This window comes from Pristiophorus japonicus, chromosome 15 (assembly GCF_044704955.1).
Source record: "Pristiophorus japonicus isolate sPriJap1 chromosome 15, sPriJap1.hap1, whole genome shotgun sequence".
Taxonomy (NCBI): Eukaryota; Metazoa; Chordata; class Chondrichthyes; family Pristiophoridae; genus Pristiophorus; species Pristiophorus japonicus.
The window spans coordinates 126,745,376-126,766,057 of NC_091991.1; the positions used below are offsets into that span (position 1 = coordinate 126,745,376).

A 20,682-nucleotide genomic window follows, 5' to 3' on the forward strand; every position below is an offset into this window, starting at 1 on the left:
GTGCTTCAGAGTTTGATGTATGAAGGACAAAAAACAATCAAAGTGGAAATGAGGGAAAAGGTTCTTGAACATTATCCTACAGTATTAGTTACCTTACTGAGCTGGCATTTCATTACTCCTCTACACACAGAATCTCTTCCCCACTCCGAATGCTCCAGGGAATGGCAACTCTGCTGTCAGAGGGTACCTATCAGAGCCTGAAAGACAGCAGCATGCATCACAGCTCACATGGAAGCCAGTACGCAGGGTGCTGGCTATTCTATTTCCAATTGGCACCAGTACTACAGTCTGTGCTTCTGCGGAGATGGAGGAGTCTGTGAGTCCCTGGCCACTTCTTATGGTGTGGGGGAGGGGATGCTGCAGATTCAAATGAAGCTGACACACATTCCATTGATGTCTGCAACAAAGATGAAGGTTCCCTGTGTTTCCACAAAGAGTTGCGGATTCAAAGGACACACCTGTTGCTGCACAGCCTCATTGACTGAACTCAGTCCCTCCAAATAGGAATGTTGTTCCTGAAGCATTCTTCTGAGTTCTGAGCGGCACTTTTTTTTTCTCACCCGTTCCCCACTGCTCTGGCTTACTCATCCTCTGTGAATCACCTGATGCTACTTCCTGACTAACACTATCTAATACCCCGAGCGATAGAATCCGAGTTGGCGCATGGAATGAAAAGGCAACAATGTAGGTGGTGAGGTCACTGGGTTGTGGCAGAGGAACAAGTGGCAAAAGGTCTCTGCAGAAACTCCGAGGCGATCTTGAGTCTGACTTCATCTCCCTTTTCATTATCATCCTCCTAGTCTTCATCGTCATAGTTCAATAAGAAATGGTGCCTCTGTTCCTGTTCCTTCTCCTCATCATCATTTTCCTTCTCGTTATACTCCTATGCTTTCTGTTATTGTGGTGGATTTATAGGAAAGGAGGGTACAAACTGAGAATGGGTGAGCATCACCCCCTTAGGATTATGCAGGCTGTGAAACTTCTTCATCGAGATGCCAGTTTGACATTGTTGGAGTTCAGTCGCTCTGGTTCGAGCAGCGGGAGTCCGGGGCAGAGTCGGAGTGACCTATAAAAGGCCCAACAGTCAGCGGGGGCGGGAGTTCGAGCAGTAGGAGTCCGGAGCAGCATCGGAGAGACCAGCTGGTGCAGGGGCAGAAGGTAAACAAAGAAGTAGAAAGAAATCGAAAGGTGACATCACAGCCAAGGGGATAAGTGATTGGCTGGTGATTGGTGAGTAGTTTTTCTTTTTCTTTTCCTCTATCAGTCGGTAACCTTTATCATTGTTGTTGTCAAATTAAGTTAATCTTGGGGTTAAGTCATGGCAGGAGAACTCAGACACGTGTCATGCTCCTCCTGTACTAAGTGGGAACTCAGAGATGCTTCCAGTGTGTGGGAAGTGTATCCTGCTGCAGCTCCTGACAGACTGCATTGCGGCACTGGAGCTGTGGGTGGATTCACTCTGGACCATCCGCGATGCTGAGGATACCATGAATAGCATGGTTAGTGAGTTGGTCTTACCACAGGTAAAGGTTACACAGACAGAGAGGGAATGGGAGACCAACAAGAAGAGCAGTGGAAGGAAGGTAGTGCAGGGGCCCCCTGCAGTCATCCCCCTTCAAAACAGATACACCATTTAGGGTACTGCTGGGGGGATGACTCATCAGGTGAGGGCAGCAGCGGCCAAGTCCATGACACCGTGGGTGGCTCTGCTGCACAGGAGGGCAGGAAAAAGATTGGGAGAGCTATAGTGGTAGAGGCTTCTATTGTAAGGGGAATAGATAGACGTTTCTGCGGCCGCAATCGAGTCTCCAGGATGGTATGTTGCCTCCTTGGTGCAAGGGTCAAGGATGTCTCAGAGCGGTTGCAGGACATTTTGGAGGGGGAGGGTGAACAGCCAATTATCTTGGTGCATGTAGGTACCAACGAAATAGGTAAAAAAACAGGATGAGGTCCTACAAGATGAATTAGTGAGCTAGGAGTTAAATTAAAAAGTAGGACCTCAAAGGGAGTAATCTCAGGATTGCTACCAGTGCCACGTGCTAGTCAGAGTAGGAATCGCAGGATAGCTCAGATGAATACGTGGCTTGAGGAGAAGTGCTGAAGGGAGGGATTCAAATTCCTGGGACATTGGAACTGGTTCAGGGGGAGGTGGGACAAGTACAAACCAGACGGTCTGCACCTGGGCAGGACTGGAACCAATGTCCTAGGGGGAGTGTTTGCTAGTGCTGTTGGGGAATGGTTAAACTAATATGGCAGGGAGACAAAGGGAAGTAGAATGGGGGCAGAAACAAAAGATAGAAAGAAGAAAAGTAAAAGTGGAGGGCAGACAAACCCAAGGCAAAAATCAAAAAGGGCCACATTAAAGCAAAATTCTAAAGGGGCAAAGTGTGTTAAAAAGACAAGCCTGAAGGCTCTGTGCATCAATGCGAGGAGTATTCGTAATAAGGTGGACGAATTAACTGCACAGGCAGCAATTAATGAATATGATATAATTGGCATCATGGAGACATGGCTCCAGGGTGACCAAGGCTGGGAACTCAACATCCAGGGGTATTCAACATTCAGGAAGGATAGACAGAAAGGAAAAGGAAGTGGGGAAGCGTTGCCAGTTAAAGAGGAAATCAACGCAGTAGTAAGGAAGGACATTAGCGTGGATGATGTGGAATCTGTACGGGTGGAGCTATGGAATACCAAAGGGCAGAAAATGGTAGTGGGAGTTGTGTACAGACCACCAATCAGTAGTAGTGAGGTTGGGGACAGCATCAAACAAGAAATTAGGGATGGATGCAATAAGGGTACAGCAGTTATCATGGGTGACTTTAATCTACATATAGATTGGGCTAACCAAACTGGTAGCAATAAGGTGGAGGAGGATTTCCTGGAGTGTATTAGGGATGGTTTTCTAGACCAATATGTCGAGGAACCAAATACAGGGCAGGCCATCCTAGACTGGGTCTTGTGTAATGAGAAAGGACTAATTAGCAATTTTGTTGTGCGGGGCCCCTTGGGGAAGAGTGACCATAATATGATAGAATTCTTTATTAAGATGGAGAGTGACACAGTTAATTCAGAGACTAGGATCCTGAACTTAGGGAAAGGTAACTTTGATGGTATGAGACGTGAATTGGCTAGAATAGACTGGTGAATGATACTTAAAGGGTTGACGATGCATAGGCAATAGCAAACATTTAAAGTTCATATGGATGAACTTTAACAATTGTACATCCCTGTCTGGAGTAAAAATAAAACGCGGAAGGTGGCTCAACCATGGCTACCAAGGGAAATTAAGGATAGTATTAAATCCAAGGAAGAGGCATATAAATTGGCCAGAAAAAGCAGCAAACCTGAGGACTGGGAGCAATTTAGAATTCAGCACAGGAGGACAAAGGTTTTAATTCGGAGGGGGAAAATAGAGTATGAGAGGAAGCTGGCCGGGAACATAAAAACTGACTGCAAAAGCTTCCATAGACATATGAAGAGAAAAAGATTAGTGCAGGCAAATGTAGGTCTCTTGCAGTCAGAATCAGGTGAATTTATAATGGGGAACAAAGAAATGGCAGACCAGTTGAACAAATACTTTGGTACTGTCTTCACGAAGGAAGACACAAATAACCTTCCGGAAATACTCGGGGACCAAGGATCTAGTGAGAAGGAGGAACTGAAGGAAATCATTATTGGGTGGGAAATTGTTTGAGGGAAATTGATGGGATTGAAGGTCGATAAATCCCCAGGGCCTGATAATCTGCATCCCAGAATACTTAAGGAAGTGGCCCTAGAAATAGTAGATGCATTGGTGATCATTTTCCAACAGTCTATCGACTCTGGATCAGTTCCTATGGACTGGAGAGTAGCTAATGTAACACCACTTTTTAAAAAAAGAGGGAGAGAGAAAACGGGTAATTATAGACCGGTTAGCCTGACATCAGTAGTGGGGAAAATGATGGAATCAATTATTAAAGATAAAATAGCAGCACATTTGGAAAGCAGTGACAGGATTGGTGCAAGTCAGCATGGATTTATGAAAGGGAAATCGTGCTTGACAAATCTTCTGGAATTTTTTGAGGATGTAACTAGTAGAGTGGACAAGGGAGAACCAGTGGATGTGGTGTATTTGGACTTTCAAAAGACTTTTGACAAGGTCCCACACAAGAGATTGGTGTGCAAAATTAAAGCACATGGTATTGGGGGTAATGTACTGACGTGGATAGAGAACTGGTTGGCAGACAGGAAGCAGAGAGTCGAGATAAACGGGTCCTTTTCAGAATGGCAGGCAGTGATTAGTGGAGTGCCGCAGGGCTCAGTGTTGGGACCCCAGCTCTGTACAATATACATCAATGATTTAGTTGAAGGAATTGAGTGTAATATCTCCACGTTTGCAGATGACACTAAGCTGGGTGGCGGTGTGAGCTGTGAGGAGGATGCTAAGAGGCTGCAGGGTGACTTGGACAGGTTAGGTGAGTGGGCAAATGCATGGCAGATGCAGTATAATGTGAATACATGTGAGGTTATCCACTTTGGGGGCAAAAACAGGAAGACAGAATATTATTTGAATGGTGACAGATTAGGAAAAGGGAAGGTGCAACGAGACCTGGGTGTCATGATACATCAGTCATTGAAAGTTGGCATGCAGGTACAGCAGGCGGCGAAGAAGGCAAATGGTATGTTGGCCTTCATAGCAAGGGGATTTGAGTATAAGAGCATGGAGGTCTTACTGCAGTTGTACAGGGCCTTGGTGAGGCCTCACCTGGAATATTGTGTTCAGTTTTGGTCTCCTAATCTATGGAACTATGGAAGGACGTTCTTGCTATTAAAGGAGTGCAGCGAAGGTTCACCAGACTGATTCCCGGGATGGCAGGACTGACCTATGTGGAGAGACTGAATCGGCTGGGCCTGTATTCACTGGAGTTCCTCATAGAAACATATAAAATTCTGACGGGACTGGACAGGTTAGATGTAGGAAGAATGCTCCCAATGTTGGGGAAGTCCGGAACCAGAGGACACAGTCTAAGGATAAGGGGTAGGCCATTTAGGACTGAGATGAGGAGAAACTTCTTCACTCAGAGAGTTGTTAACCTGCGGAATTCCCTACCGCAGAGAGTTGTTGATGCCAGTTCATTGGATATATTCAAGGGAGAGTTAGATATGGCCCTTACAGCTAAAGGGATCAAGGGGTATGGAGAGAAAGCAGGAAAGGGGTACTGAGGTGAATGATCAGCCATGATCTTTTTGGATGGTGGTTCAGGCTCGAAGGGCCGAATTGTCTACTCCTGCACCTATTTTCTATGTTTCTATGTTTCTATGTTAACTTGGTGCTGGTAGTTTGCCCTCATCGCTTCCATCCCCCACAGCAAGAGCAGAGTGCACCTATGTGAGCTCCATGGCTGAACTTTGTGTTTTAGGTGGTTTCCCGCACGCAGGTAGGCATTGTACGCCATGTTCTCTTGCAACAAATTTGAATAATGCTGGCAATTTGAGGAGTGTGTGTCAAATGTCCTCGGATCAGTGAAATAAGAGAAGCGGTGGGTAACACCCTGTAAAAATGGAGGAAGGGGCTTTAGGGTTGTGCATGCAAATAATTGCTGTTAAGAAAATAGCCATATTGTAAGATCCCAAATGAGTGCCTCCCTTAACCAGAGTGCATTGTGAAGGGTTACAGCTGTTACTTTTAGAGGCTGAAGAATGTGCTCGTGCCCAAGGAATAAAAAATAAGAGGGCAGTGTCTTATGTTGTCTTCCCTGGAAAATTATTTGCAGCTCTTATTTGCAGGCCTGGGGAGAAGAGAGTTGTTACTCGCTGTTAGTGTCACTTCCCTCCATATGTCCCCAGTGATCTCTTTGGTAGGTTCCCAGCCACAAATACCCAACGCTCTGTCTCCCTTCTGCTCTATTTTGTCCAGCAGGGTTTGCAGGGTTGACTTAGTGAAATAATGACATCTTTTCTGTCTCTGCCGTGCTCTGATGCCTTCGGGTTGAACTGTGTTCGGCATTCTTGTAAAGTGGCACAACAGCAATCATAAGACATCCAGTCAACCTATTGACCTGACTCTTTCCCCCTGACATGTTGCTTCCCCAGCCAACTGGTGAAATCTTAAGCCAGAACTGCCTTTTAAAAAATTGTACTCTAATTTCCAAGCATCCCAGCACATTTCTTGGGGCTGAAATTGCCTCGCGTCCCATTTGGTGCCGGTAACCTTCCGGGCTCGGGACTTTTACTGCCCGGGCCGGATGTCCCACCCCCAGCATGCAATTATCTTTTCTGTCTCGGGCGCCCCACCTTGTTGGAAGGGCGCTCCCGGGGCGTCAACACAGCACTGAGTTCATGCTGCAAGCTCCACGTAGCTTTAGTTAAACGGGAGGGCCGCTGCACACTCTGCAGGTCCTTTGGTGGCCGCCACTGGGCCACCAAGGATGCTCTCGACCGAGCCAACGGCCCGCCGCCCTAAAGGGAGTGCTCGGCTGCATGATGTCGGGCTGACCAAAGAGTAGGCCAACAAAATAAAATGGCAGCCCAAGGTGAGCATGGCCTCCCCTTTAAGAGGCTCCCCGAGGAATGTCAACCTCCCCCACGAGCCGCAAAGGGGTTGGTGCACACGCCGATGACATCATCGCCGAGCGTGCGCCGGCCCGGGGAGCAAATCACGGGGCGCGGCACTACCGGCAAATCGCCCCCAAAATCTCTGGGGCAATTTCGCCAGAGGCGCCACCACCTCCTGACCCGGGCACAAAGGCCATTGCGTCCCATTACCGGAGGCGCTAATAGGGCACCAGAAGGGGGCAATATCGGCTCCCTTCAGTTTTCCCACAGGATTTATACCAATGACTGCTCCAATGGATATACAAATATGATGACCCGTAAGATTCTGGTGCAAAGAGTGGCACAACTCATTTCCAAGTGGCATAACTAGTGTGCAACTCACTATGTAGAATCTTTGGGCATATCTTTACAGGTTTTGTGCAATCTGATATTTCTGCATTGTCGGTGGCTTTATCAGGAATCTAATTCTGCTCTTTAATATGTACACCACATGATAGAGCGTTGAGTTTGTATCTTCGGTCTCCGATTTTCAGTTACAATGGCTGAACTTTTACCTTGGAATCATGATGGGTGCGGGGTCGGGCGGGGGGCTCGGCTGTGGGGGCACGGATCGTATCGGGGACCCGGAAGTTGGAGAGACGCATTTTGCAGTGGGTTTTTAACCAAGCCACTGCAATTGAATCAGACTTCCGGGTTTCCCGACCAATTAACTGGAGTGGGTCCGATGATGTCACGCATGACTCGACTTCAGCTGAGCTATTTGAAGGAGCAACTTTGAGACTCGTGGAAGTAAAAAACAGATTGCGACAGAGGGGAATTGTTTCCACTGTACTAAATCCTTAATTATGTAAGAGTCAAGGGAAGGAAGCAGCCCCCAGATTTAGTGATGTCTCTTTGGCGATATTACTCCAAGCAGTCTGGGCCCACAGGGACATCCTCTGCCCTGCTGATGGGAGGAAGAGGCCAGCAGTACTGACGAAAATCCATGGCTGGAGATAGCAGAAGTGAGCAGCAGGAGTTTTGTTCAAAGGCTATTGATCCAGTGTAGGAAACATTTTAATGACCTCATGAGGTCAGGAAAGGTGAGTACAATACCACATTGTCCTACACCCTACATCCTGATGTGCGTGTCACCCCAACCTCTCACTCTGCCCTCCCAAGCCTACTCCTCATTCCTCACACCAACTTACCTTGCAGATGCACCTACTCTGTCTGTGCACCTACTCACATCCCCATCTGACTATCCACCACTGACACTCACCCTCATCCTAATGCAATGTCACCCTCTCTAGATGTCCTTTTTCTAGAGACACCTAGAGATATCCTATTTATGTTGTCCATCTATCCCTTCCACTCATTCCATCACTCTCACTCAGAGGTTTGTTGTTTCTACCGTTGCAGAAGAGAGCGCAGAACACCCGGGAGAGGCATAAACCAGTGGTGGCCCTCCAATACCACACCGCTGACTTCAGCAGAAGAGGAGGCCCTGCAACTGAGCCACGATGTGGAACTGCTGGTGGTGGGAGATGGAGAGAGGGGGACCTCCCAGCGACCTAGTGAGAGAATTAAATAGAATGCGGCCACATGGCATACAACAGTCACTGATTTTGACTCGATGTCAGCAGCCAGTGAAAACATTCTTAACTTCTAATTCATGTCTTTACTCTCCCACAGGCCCATCAAGTGTCCCCCCACTTCCCACACCCGCCGCCCCCCCACCAGCCAGAAGAGATCGTGGTGTCTGAGGGTGCACCATCATCCTGCATCAGACGTGGGTCATCAGCAGTGTCTTCAGTGGATAGCCCTTGTCGCCAAGCAGCCAACCAGTAAGACTGGTCAGAGGTGCAAAGAGTTGAAGGAGAATGGCCTGGCGCAGGATGAATGAATCATGACAGCTCCCTATACCTTTTGCAATCCAATGGTTTTGTATGTCTTCTGAGATATTGTCTCTCCACAGCCCTATGTCACTCGTAAGTTGCGCTTTTTTCAGCTCAGTATGCGCCAGTTGATTTTCATCTTCTTCAGTTTTTTGGACTTGGAAGTTCAACTTGGCCAACTCTGGGTCCGGTGCCACTAGTGGTTTCGTTGTTGAAGTTGACTGCACAGCATCGTCTTGGCCTTCACCTTCATGATCTTGAGTTTTTAGTTGGAAAAAAATTATCTAGTTTAAGCAGTTTAGCTACTTCTCATCTCTTTTGCTTCTCACATAGCTGGTGCTCTTTCCTTTTTTTCGCCCACACTTTGTGTGCAGAATGCATCTCTAGAAAAAGGGCATATAGAGTCTGGTTACATCAAGTGGATAATAACATGCGCCTGAGCCCTTGCGGCTTCGCTCCGCTCTTGCTACGTCACTTATGTCAATACTGTTTACCCTTAATCTGACCCTGTATGGGCCCCACTCTAGGCTTGGGCCCCGGGCAACTGCCCCATCTGCCCCCTTCTTAATCCGTCCCTGAAAGTAGGCTATATGCCTGCTTTTAACAGGCATAAGAGTTTGAAGAACATTCGCTGGGCAAGAGTTAGGCAAATAGCCCAAAGCTCTGCCCGCGAACGTCCTTCCTGCGGGGATGCATGCGATCTATCAAAAGACATTTTGACAGATTGCAAAAGCTGGTTCTCGGCGCATGCACATAGCGCACCGAAAACCAACATTTGCGAGGTCTCACCGGCTGCGTGCGCACATCGTACACACCAGGAGAGGCTGCAATTTTCGGGCCAATATTTATTTTACCATTACTAAGTTACAGTGAAATAGAAAATCATCAACGATGGTTACTGCTCGTAGAACCTTCATAGCTATAAAAGAAAATAAAACCCCATGATCTTTTTGCAATGGGCCTGTTGAAAAGCAGCTGATCAACTGTCTCTCCATATATGAAGCCCAATTTCCCACTTTTCAACAGTTTAAAGAATATTTAAATGAGTAGTAACAAAACTTTTTGCACTGAATTAATTGTGTATGGATGCTTAAAGAATGTCTCTAATCAGGTTGGCTTGTCTAGGTGTGATTTGAATTATGTCTAAAATCTTAAGAATCTGTGAGGACAAATTGAAGGTTGGTTTAAACATGAAGGAATAATAGTGTGGCTGTACATTTTATGAATAAAGAGCACTGCCAGGTTTCAAAAATGTTTACACATGACAGAACAAATCACATTAAACTAAACACAAAATATGAAACTTAAAACAAATAAAATAACATTTCATCAGTGAATGATTTAATATGTTGTATGATTTGTTTGTTTATTCTTGTTAGTATATTCACCACGGTCAGTTAGAACTATAATCGCTGTTGCAGTCTTAGAAATCAGTGACTGAATAACCAACATTCAGAATTTGGCAACGTTTCTGAGAATGAAAGTACCATTGAAATCCAGTCCTTCGAGGGTGTGGGGGAGGAGGTCAGCAAATGGAGTGGGCATATTGTACTTATCAATAATCGACACGTGTATCATTGCACCTGCTGAAAAGTTATAATTTCCCATCACTTGTTTGTTGTAAGCTGAAGTACATGAAAATTCTACCAAATCAAACCACTTGCACATATGGATCAGTTTGGTAGTTTCTCACACCTACATTTAAGGTCTAAATACACAGCAGATACCATCTCATCGCACGGTAACTCACTCACAAAGTGAATAAAATCAACCATTGTTCCGTTTAAAGCCAATGCCATTTAAACCCCTTAAACAATCTTTTTAAAAAAAACCATGGCATTGTTATTAATGTAAGGATGTGTGTGCATATATACCTGTGTATAACATTTGATTTTTGATACCACTAATTAATTCACAATTAGCTTCTTGTATGTCTAACATTAACAGTAGTATTTAAGAGATGAGTTCGAAATGTTATATTAAGAATGAGTAATGATACCATTATGCACATAATGAACATTCACTGGCTGCTGACATTGGTCCCCATATGAGTGACTGCTGTATGCCATGTGGCTGTATGAGATGTAATTGTGTCACCAGGTTGCTGAGATGTCCCCCTCTCTGCGACTTCTGATACTTCCAGCGTGACCTCCTCTGCTACAGTTAACATCGCCAATGATGGAGGCCCATCTCCTGTTCTCTCCTTCTTATTGTGGGCTCTCTTCTCCTGCAAAGAGGGAAAGAAGAAAGGTTTGAGTGAGAGTGATGGAATGAGTGTAAGGAATGGATGGGTTACATCCTTAGAGAGAGACTATGATGGAGTGGAATGGCAATGCCAAATGGCCTCCATGTGCGTTGTTAGTTGGAATGATTGCATTAGGATGAGGGTGAGTGTGAGGGGTGGTTAGTGAGATGGGGATGTGATAATGAGAGGGATGGGTGGACATGCAAGGTATGTTGGTGTGAGTAATGATGTGCAGGAGTAGGCTTGGGAAGGCAGAGTGATGGGGATGTGATGTGAGGCACAGCAGGATGAGGTTGAGTGTGGCACCTTTCGTCATCCACTGAGATCATTCAAGCATTTCCGGCACTGCACCCAGGTCCTCCGGACAACATCTCTGCTGTTGACCTCCTCTGCTCTCTCCAGCCAGGCTCGTTTTGTGTCCTGGGGAGGTCTCTTGCACCCACCAGAAGGGAAGAGGATCTCCCTGCGTGCTCTCGGCCCCTCCACAAGCATGTGCAGGGAGTCATCTGAGAACCTGGGTGCAGCCCTCTGTCTCAGACCAGTTATGTTTGTCACTCTTTGTGCAGTAGTCCAATGGTGCAGTGTGCTGCCTGCACTATCTTTGATGAACCTTCAAATGCAATGTGGCCATGGCTCTTTTAAATATCCCGGTTGAAAACGAGTCATCGATGACATCATCAGACCCACACCATTTAACAGGGCTGGGTAATGCGCAGGATGGCCTTAATAGGCGCCTTTAAGGGAAAGTCGACCTGAGGAGCGGAACAAAATGGGGAATGGGATCACCACACGCCATGCCAACTGCCCGCACGCGACCCGCCCAGGTAAACTTCCGGCCGATAAGTTGGCATTCCCCAGTTCCCAGCTCAGACCCCTTCCTGCCAATTCGGCCAATCCCCAGTCAGCCAAAGCTTGCTCTGCCACTGGGCAAGAGAGATAGAATGTAAGGTTAGCAGAAGATTCTGTTATTTCATAAAGTGTTTTTCCTGTCATCAGTGTTTAACATAAGAACATAAGAATTAGGAACAGGAGTAGGGCATCTAGCCCCTCCAGCCTGCTCTGCCATTCAACAAGATCATGGCTGATCTGGCCGTGGACTCAGCTTCACTTACCCACCTGCTCCCCGTAACCCTTAATTCTCTTATTGGTTAAAAATCTATCTATCTGTGATTTGAATGAGCTAGCCTCAACTGCTTCCTTGGGCAGAGAATTCCACAGATTCACAACCCTCTGGGAGAAGAAATTCCCTCTCAACTCGGTTTTAAATTGGCTCCCCTGTATTTTGAGGCTGTGCCCCCTAGTTCTAGTCTCCCTGACCAGTGGAAACAACCTCTCTGCCTCTATCTTGTCTATCCCTTTCATTATTTTAAATGTTTCTATAAGATCACCCCTCATCCTTCTGAACTCCAACGAGTAAAGACCCAATCTACTCAATCTATCATCATAAGGTAACCCTCTTATCTCCGGAATCAGCCTAGTGAATTGCCTCTGTACCCCCTCCAAAGCTAGTATATCCTTCCTTAAGTAAGGTGACCAAAACTGCATGCAGTACTCCAGGTGCGGCCTCACCAATACCTTATACAGTTGCAGCAGGACCTCCCTGCTTTTGTACTCCATCCCTCTCGCAATGAAGGCCAACATTCCATTCACCTTCCTGATTACCTGCTGCACCTGCAAACTAATTTTTTGGGATTCATGCACAAGGACCCAAAGGTCCCTCTGCACCGCAGCATGTTATAATTTCTCCCCATTCAAATAATATTCTCTTTTACTGTTTTTTTTTCCAAGGTGGATGACCTCACATTTTCCGACATTGTATTCCATCTGCCAAATCTTAGCCCATTCGCTTAACCTATCTAAATCTCTCTGCAGCCTCTCTGTGTCCTCTACACAACCCGCTTTCCCACTAATCTTTGTGTCATCTGCAAATTTTGTTACACTACACTCTGTCCCCTCTTCCAGGTCATCTATGTATATTGTAAACAGTTGTGGTCCCAGCACCGATCCCTGTGGCACAGTACTAACCACCGATTTCCAACCCGAAAAGGACCCATTTATCCCGACTCTCTGCTTTCTGTTAGCCAGCCAATTCTTTATCCATGCTAATACATTTCCTCTGACTCCGAGTACCTTTAACTTCTGCAGTAACCTTTTGTGTGGCACCTTATCGAATGCCTTTTGGAAATCTAAATACACCACATCCATCGGTACACCTCTATCCACCATGCTCGTTATATCCTCAAAGAATTCTAGTAAATTAGTTAAACATGATTTCCCCTTCATGAATCCATGTTGCGTCTGCTTGATTGCACTATTCCTATCTAGATGTCCCACTATTTCTTCCTTAATGATAGCTTCAAGCATTTTCCCCACTACAGATGTTAAACTAACCGGCCTATAGTTACCTGTCTTTTGTCTGCCCCCTTTTTTAATAAATAATCTTAATAAATAAATATCAGCATTAAATAGAATTTGGACATAAGTCTGCTGATCAGTGGACCATTGATCAAAATTATACAAGCACTCTTTCAGAATGCTCCAATTAGTTTTGAAATGGGTGATTTGGTGGAATTCAGGAAGAACTGGAGGTGTGAAGAAAATGAAATTTGGTTAGGACAGAGGGTACTTATACAGCTAGATTTATATACTTTATGTATATATTAATTATAATACATGGAGTCAAATGAGTAGAAAAGCAACAAGCCCTGATATCACCAACATTTTGGAGATTACATATCGTAAAAAATACCTCAAACCATCTGAAAAAGCAGTTTTTATTGGGCTAAAATAGTGACTAAATTATAATGAATGCCATGAAATATAGATATATCATAAATTCAGGAGGGCAACTTTTAATTAATGAAATTATCTCAGCAGATTTACACTGCTAAGATCGCTATCCAGCTGAGATTACCTTTGTGAAAATTGATTTTGCCCTCTGTGCTGTAATCTTACATCAAACATGAAACGTGCCACAATATAAACACCGGTGATATTCTAATTGCGCGGGCCAGTGGTAATCCACGAGTACTTCTCGTAGTACCACAAACCAGTAATAATATTCCACGAGGTATTGTAAAGCAGGCGTCACGTTGGCCTTGTCTTTATCAGCGCTGCTTGTCGGCAGCGTGCAGTCCTGACTTTCTCTGATCACCATGGCGAAGTGGTGCTTCTTATTGCTGGTCTTCACCTTCCTGCCTGCTGTGAGGGCCGAAGAAACTGAAGTAGAAGAAGGACCAAAGGAAGATGCTGAAGAAGTCGTTTCAGACGAGATTACTGAAGACCAAGACGTTTTAGTATTGAACAAGCACAATTTCGAGAGAGCATTAAAGGAGAACAAATACCTTCTGGTGGAGTTTTGTAAGTAAGCATGATTAACTCAAACTTTTTTTTTCTTTGCAATCTTTTGAAAGTAAAAAAAAACACATCTTTCTTGACAAATCGTGTGCATGGAAATATCAATATAACATTCTATCATACAATTTGAACATTTCACATTTCTATATTCAATAATAAATGTAGTCAATGAATCAAAAGAATATTGGACCCTATTTGAAATAATTATGTGCTGGAACCAAATACATAACCGGTTGATTATAATTGCAAACTGATACTTTTCCTTTATTCATGCATAATTATAATTTTGATCCTCTATGTGTGAATGTGAAACAATTTGTAAATACAATCGTATTTAATTATCTGAGGACATCTTTATTAATAGTTAATACGAACATGTATCACCTTTTTATTTGTAATAACGTTTGCTCTGCATTGCAACTTTCTGCTTTAGCCAGGCATAAACACTTGCTCTGTGTAAAGTGGTGTATGAGAATAATATTACTGTCTTTGAAACTGATACAGCGCTACCTCTGGGAAATAAAACACTTTTGTACCATTGAGGATGCAGTCAAACGTGCATCCTGAGTTCTTTAAAGAGCTATCGTTCATCCCTTAAATAATATTCTGAAACAAAGGACTGGAATAATAACTGGCACATGTTGCAGGATGTACTGAAGAGTGCAGCCTTGTTATTGCTATGTAAATGCAAAAATGTGAGCCATCAAAAGTCACTCCAATCCAGTGCTACTAATGTCACCAAAACCTACCCAAGTTAGCAGCCGAAAAGTCCAGTAAGATTGATGTGGCACCACAGTATCTTATCGTGCTTTGCAAATTCCTCACGCTCCCCTCCCAGCACCAATCCATAATGTAAGTTGACATAATTTACGTGTAATCTGGTTGTACTTGCAAAAGCTAGGAACTCAGCAACGGTATTCACTGCCAGTTATTGTTTCTTATGTGCATTTCAAGCAACCTTCTTGGAATTGACCTATCCAGTGAAACAAGTTATGCCGGGCTTGGGTACAATCGTAAAATTATTCTGAGCAAACAAAACTATGTGGATTTATTTTTAAGAAAAGAAATAAGTTATCTGGGCTAGCTTTCGTTTGCTTTATGTTTACTTTTTCCCAAAGTTAAAAATTAAGTGCTTTTCAACCTATTTAACCCTTAGGGGTTGAAATTCGTTTTATAAAATTGCCCGTTAGCACCGGTACTAGGCGGCTAACGGGTGGCAAAGGCCGACTTCAACGGTAAGCGGCATCAATGCCTCGTTCTGAATTCAGTCGGCTCTTTGGCAGAGGCGCCAAGAGGCAACGCCTCGCCGGCTAACGCCACCTGCGTGGTGACGTCATCCAGCGTACAACGCTTCTTTGACACCTCTGCCGCGACATTTGCTTTGTATGGCTGCCATAACAGGAGGCGGCCGTACAGCCAGGAAAAAGTGGTCGTAAAAGAGCAGATCTCGGGTGGAATTGCCCAGAAAGGAAGGTAAGTTTTTCTCTGTATTTATTCCTGCATGTTTTCATTAGTTTTAAGAGTGGGGAAATGTGATTGTGGATCGGAGAAGTTTTAGTTCTTTTCTTTTCTTCCTGTTTTTTTTCTAGCGTGGTGGCAGCTTCCCGTTGGGAAATTCAGTCAGCCTCCTGAGCTTCTGGCCAAGGATGAGTGTACATCGTCACTTTTAACGCTGCTTTCTCATCTTTGGGCATAAAAACTGAACTTAGGACTTTGAGGCTGCGCCTAACGTCCGGCGCTAAAATCAGCATTCAAAACCGGCCATAACAAATTTCAACCCTTTAGTATCATAATCTTAGACTCAGCGAAGGTGTATTTGTCCTATTGATTTATTTGGTAGAGCAATTAACTGAAAAAACAGAACCAAGCGAGCCGCAAACTTTTTATTTGTGTTGATGCCTGAATGTTTGTTCCCTGATGTGTAGTGTTGCAGTTAATTGTTTGATCTTAAGGTCGATATTTCTGCATCTCCTTCTAAAAGATGCCCCGTGGTGTGGCCACTGTCAGAGTTTGGCGCCAGAATACGCCACTGCAGCAGGACAGCTGAGGAACGAATCTTCAGAATTCAAACTGGCCAAGGTTGATGTCATAGAAGAAAAAGAGCTTGGTTCAGAATTTGGTATCCAAAGTTTTCCAACAATAAAGTTCTTTAAGGAGAGTGACAGAAAATCTCCCATTGACTACACAGGTAATATGATTCGCATCAGATATTTACTGACTTCAGATCAATAATGAATATGTTCAATGTAGAGACAATACTCGATATAGGGAATACAATAATGGATAAAATGAGTGAATACAAGGGCATGCTCTGAACAAAATGTAGTGAAACCACAAGTGCTCTATAACCAGAGTCTGAATGCTTGTGTTTATATTATTTTTATTTGAGCTGTGGGAGATAATATATACCACAATCTGTGTCACATCTCTCTTACAGTCAATTCCAGGAAGAGCCTGCCACAAATCTTGCATTGCAGCATTGCACACTCTTTTTTGACTTCGGTGTTCGAGTCCACGAATACCGTATTTATATTGGAAGAGGTGACATCTTTCACATCTTCTTAATTCAGTTATAATCAGCTTCAATTCACAGATAATTAAGACTATCATAGTTGTTAACTTAAAACTTACTCAGTCCCTTTTTAAGACTCACAGTGCAGATTTCCCTTCATCCCAACTAAATAATCCTCTTTTATTTGATACTCACCATACATCCTAGTCACGTGCCATCCTCCAATGCTGTCATAACAATCTGTCTGACTTCAGGCGCTGTGGAATGTGCCTTGGTTTGAATTATTTTGCACTCTCTTTAGTTGAAACAAAAATGATTGCTACAGCCATGGAGTCCCTTTCTAGAATACTATGAACATTTGGCAAGTATAGATAGTAGACCTGAAACAGCCTCCTGGACATCTTCCATGGTGTTTCTATAGTATGGGCAGCCCAGGAAGCTATCGTATTTGAGTGCTATCCATATGAGGCGCAAGTGAATCCCTCAGATTTTTCCCGCTGACTTGGACATCACCACAACCATTTGGTAAGAACTTGTCCACTACGAATAATGGATCATTAACCTGTTTTTGTCCTTTTTCCCCCAGAGCCCATTTCTATATAAATACCTTTTATATGACCCTTGCGGTAAGGGAAGTTACTATGGGAAGTTAGCACTGGGGGTCCATTTCACTCCCAGGTCAGGTATAACACAGCTAGATGCAGAGCAGAATTCTATCCACTCTTCCCTTGTCTTTGTCTCTGCCCCAACCCCAATATGTCAGTCCCAACCTCAGAAGAGCATCCCTGTTGCACTAGTATGCCTTTTTTCTATCTCCCACACCAAACACAATTTGGGTAATGTTAGTGATACTGCCAGTTAATGCCAAATTAGGGACCATTTTTGCTGTAAGCCCATGCACACTATCAAAATGTATTTTACATTGGACCCTTAGAGCCAGTCGAAGAGATTCATCCCATCAGACCGGTCTGGATTTGAACCCAGTCCAAGAGATGAAAACCCAGTGTCTAATCCATTGTGGCACCCAGTTGAAAAACATAGAATTACGTAGAATGTGCAGCATAGAAACAGGCCATTCGACCCAACTGGTCCATGTTTATGCTGCATATGAGCCGACTCCCACCCTAATCACCTAATCAGACCATTTCTACTTGATAATCATAGAATTATAGAATGGTTACACCACAGAAGGAGGCCATTCAGCCCGTCGAGCCCATGCCAGTTCTCTGCAACAGCACCTCAGCTAGTCCCACTCCCCTGCCCTTTTTCCATAGCCCTAAAAAAAAATTCCTTCAGGTACTTATCCAATTCCCTTTTGAAAGCCACAATTGAATCTGCCTCCACCACCCTTTCAGGAAATGCATTCCAGATCCTAACCACTCGCTGCGTAAAAAAGATTTTCCTCATGTCACTTTTGGTTCTTCTGCCAATCACCTTCAGTCTGTGTCCTCTGATTCTCGACCCTTTCACCAATGGAAACAGTTTCTCTCTATCTACTTTGTCTAGACCCTCATGATTTTGAACACCTCTATCAAATCTCCTCTCAACCTTCTTTGCTCTAAGGAGAACAACCCCAGCTTCTCCAGTCTATCCAAGTAACTGAAGTCCCTCATCCCAGGAGCCAGTCTGGTTAATCTTTTCTGCACTCTCGCTAAGGCCTTCACATCCTTCCTAAAGTATGGTGCCCAGAACTGGACACAATACTCCAGTTCCAAAACTTCCTTGCTTTTCTATTCTATGCTTCTATTTATGAAGCCCAGCATCCCGTATGCTTTATTAACCGCTTTCTCAACCTGTCCTGCCACCTTCAACGATTTATGCACATATACCCCCAGGTCCCTCTGTTCATACACCCCTTTAGAATGGTACCCTTTCGTTTATACTGCCTCTCCTCATTCTTCCTACCAAAATGTATTACTTCGACTTTTCTGCGTTAAATTTCATCTGCCACGTGTCCACCCATTCCACCAGCCTGTCTGTGTCTTCTTGAAGTCGATCACTATCCTCCTCACTATTTACTATACTTTCAAGTTTTGTGTCATCTGCAAATTTGAAATTGTACCCTGTACACACAAGTCTAAATCATTAATATATATCAAGAAAAGCAGTGGTCTTTGCACCAGCCCCTGGGGAGCACCACTGTATGCCTTTCTCCAGTCCAAAAAACAACCGTTCACCACTACTCTCTTTCCTGTCACTGCCAATTTTGTATCCATGCTGCCACTGTCCCTTTTATTCCATTGCCTTCAATTTTGCTCACAAGCCTATTATGTGGTACTTTATCAAATGCCTTTTGGAAATCCATGTACACCACATCAACTGCATTACCCTCATCAACCCTCTCTGTTACCTCATCAAAAAACTTAATAAAGTTAGTTAAACACGATTTTCCTTTAAAAATCCATGTTGGCTTTCCTTAATTAATCCATACTTGTCCAAGTACTGTTAACTTTGTTCCAGATTATCCTTTCTGAAAGATTCCCCACTATCGAAGTTAAACTGACTGGCCTGTAGTTAGGTTTAACCTTACACCCTTTTTGAACAAGGGTGTAACATTTGTAATTCTTCAGTCCTCTAGCACCAGCCCCGTATCCAAGGAGGATTGGAAGATTATGGCCAGTACCTCCACAATTTCCACTTTTACTTCCCTCAGCATCCGAGGATGCATCCCATCCGGTCCTGGTGGCTTATCTACTTTCTAGTACCTCCTTATCAATTTTATCCCATCCAATATCTCAACTACCTCCTCTTTCACTATGATTTTGGCAGCATCTTCTTCCTTGGTAAAGACGGATACAATGTACTCTTTTAGTACCTCAGCCATGCCCTTTGCCTCCATACGTAGGTCCCCTTTTTGGTCCCTAATCAGCCCCATCCCGCCTCTTACTACCCATTTACTATTTATATGCCTATAGAAGACTTTTGGATTCCCTTTTATGTTAGCTGCCAATTTGTTCTCATTCTCTCTTTGCCCCTCTTATTTCCTATTTCACTTCCCCCTCTGAACTTTCTATATTCAGCCTGGTTCTCACTTATGTTCCCCTTTCGCTGCTTCATCTTACTCTCTATCTCTTTTGTCCTCCAGGGAGCTCTGGCTTTGATTGCCCTACCTTCACCCCTGTGGGAATGTACCTCGACTGTACCCGAACCACCTCTTTAAAGGCAGCCCATAGTTCAATTACAGTTTTGCCCGCCAATCTTTGATTCCAGTTTACCTGGGCCAGCTCCATTTTCAACCCATTGAAATTGGCTTTCCTCCAATTAAGTAATTTTACTCTATAGATTGCTCCCTGTCCTTTTCCATAGCTAATCTAAACCTTATGATACTATGATCACTGTTCCCTAAATGTTCCCCTATTGACACTTGCTCTACTTGACCCACCTCATTCCCCAGAACCAGATCCAGCAATGCCTCCTCCCTCGTCGGGATGGAAACGTACTAATCAAGAAAGTTCTCCTCAACACACTTAGTAAGTTCTTCCACCTTTCTGCCCTTTACACTATTACGATCCCAGTCTATATTAGTATAGTTGAAGTCCCCTATTATCACTACTCTATAGTTCTTGCACCTCTCTGTAATTTCCCTGCAAATTTGCTCTTCTATACCCTTCCTATTAGTTGGCGGCGTATAGAATAAACCTCATAGTGTAATGACACCTCTATTGTTTTTCAACTTAATAGATTCTGTCCTTGACCCCTCCAGGGCATCCTCTCTCTCCAGCACTGTAATATTCTCCTTAATCAATATTGCCATCCCATCACCTATCTTTCCTTCCCGATCTTTCCTGAACAACTTATACCCAAGAATATTTAATACCCAATCCTGCCCTTTTTTGAGTCAGGTCTCTGCTATCACCACAAAATCATATTCCTATGTGTCTATTTGCGCCTGCAGCTTACCAACTTTATTTATCACACTTCGTGCATTCACACACTTGCACTGTAAACCTATCTTAAACCTTTTTGTATTCTCTGTTAGTCTGACCCCACCTAATACTGTACTTTTTCTTACTCTAGCGCTATCCGTCTCTCCCAATCCTTTCTGCATCTTGTTTCACCTTTCTAATGCTATATCCTGGTGCCCATCCCCCTGCCAAATTAGTTTAAACCCTCCCCAACAGCACTTGCACGCGAGGACATCAGTACCAGCTCTGTTC

The 20,682-nt window shown here is 44.2% G+C and overlaps 1 protein-coding gene across 1 annotated transcript in view; it reads left to right on the plus strand.

Annotated features, from left to right (window-relative positions):
• The first annotated feature begins 13,811 nt into the window (after window positions 1–13,811).
• Window positions 13,812–20,682, plus strand: part of LOC139281597 (protein disulfide-isomerase-like) — a 43,976-nt gene continuing 37,105 nt past the window's right edge. Inside the window, exons 1-2 of the mRNA XM_070901747.1 lie at window positions 13,812–14,016; window positions 15,995–16,201. Of these exons, the coding sequence (XP_070757848.1) occupies window positions 13,812–14,016; window positions 15,995–16,201 (412 nt within the window). The remainder of the gene's footprint in view (window positions 14,017–15,994; window positions 16,202–20,682) is intronic.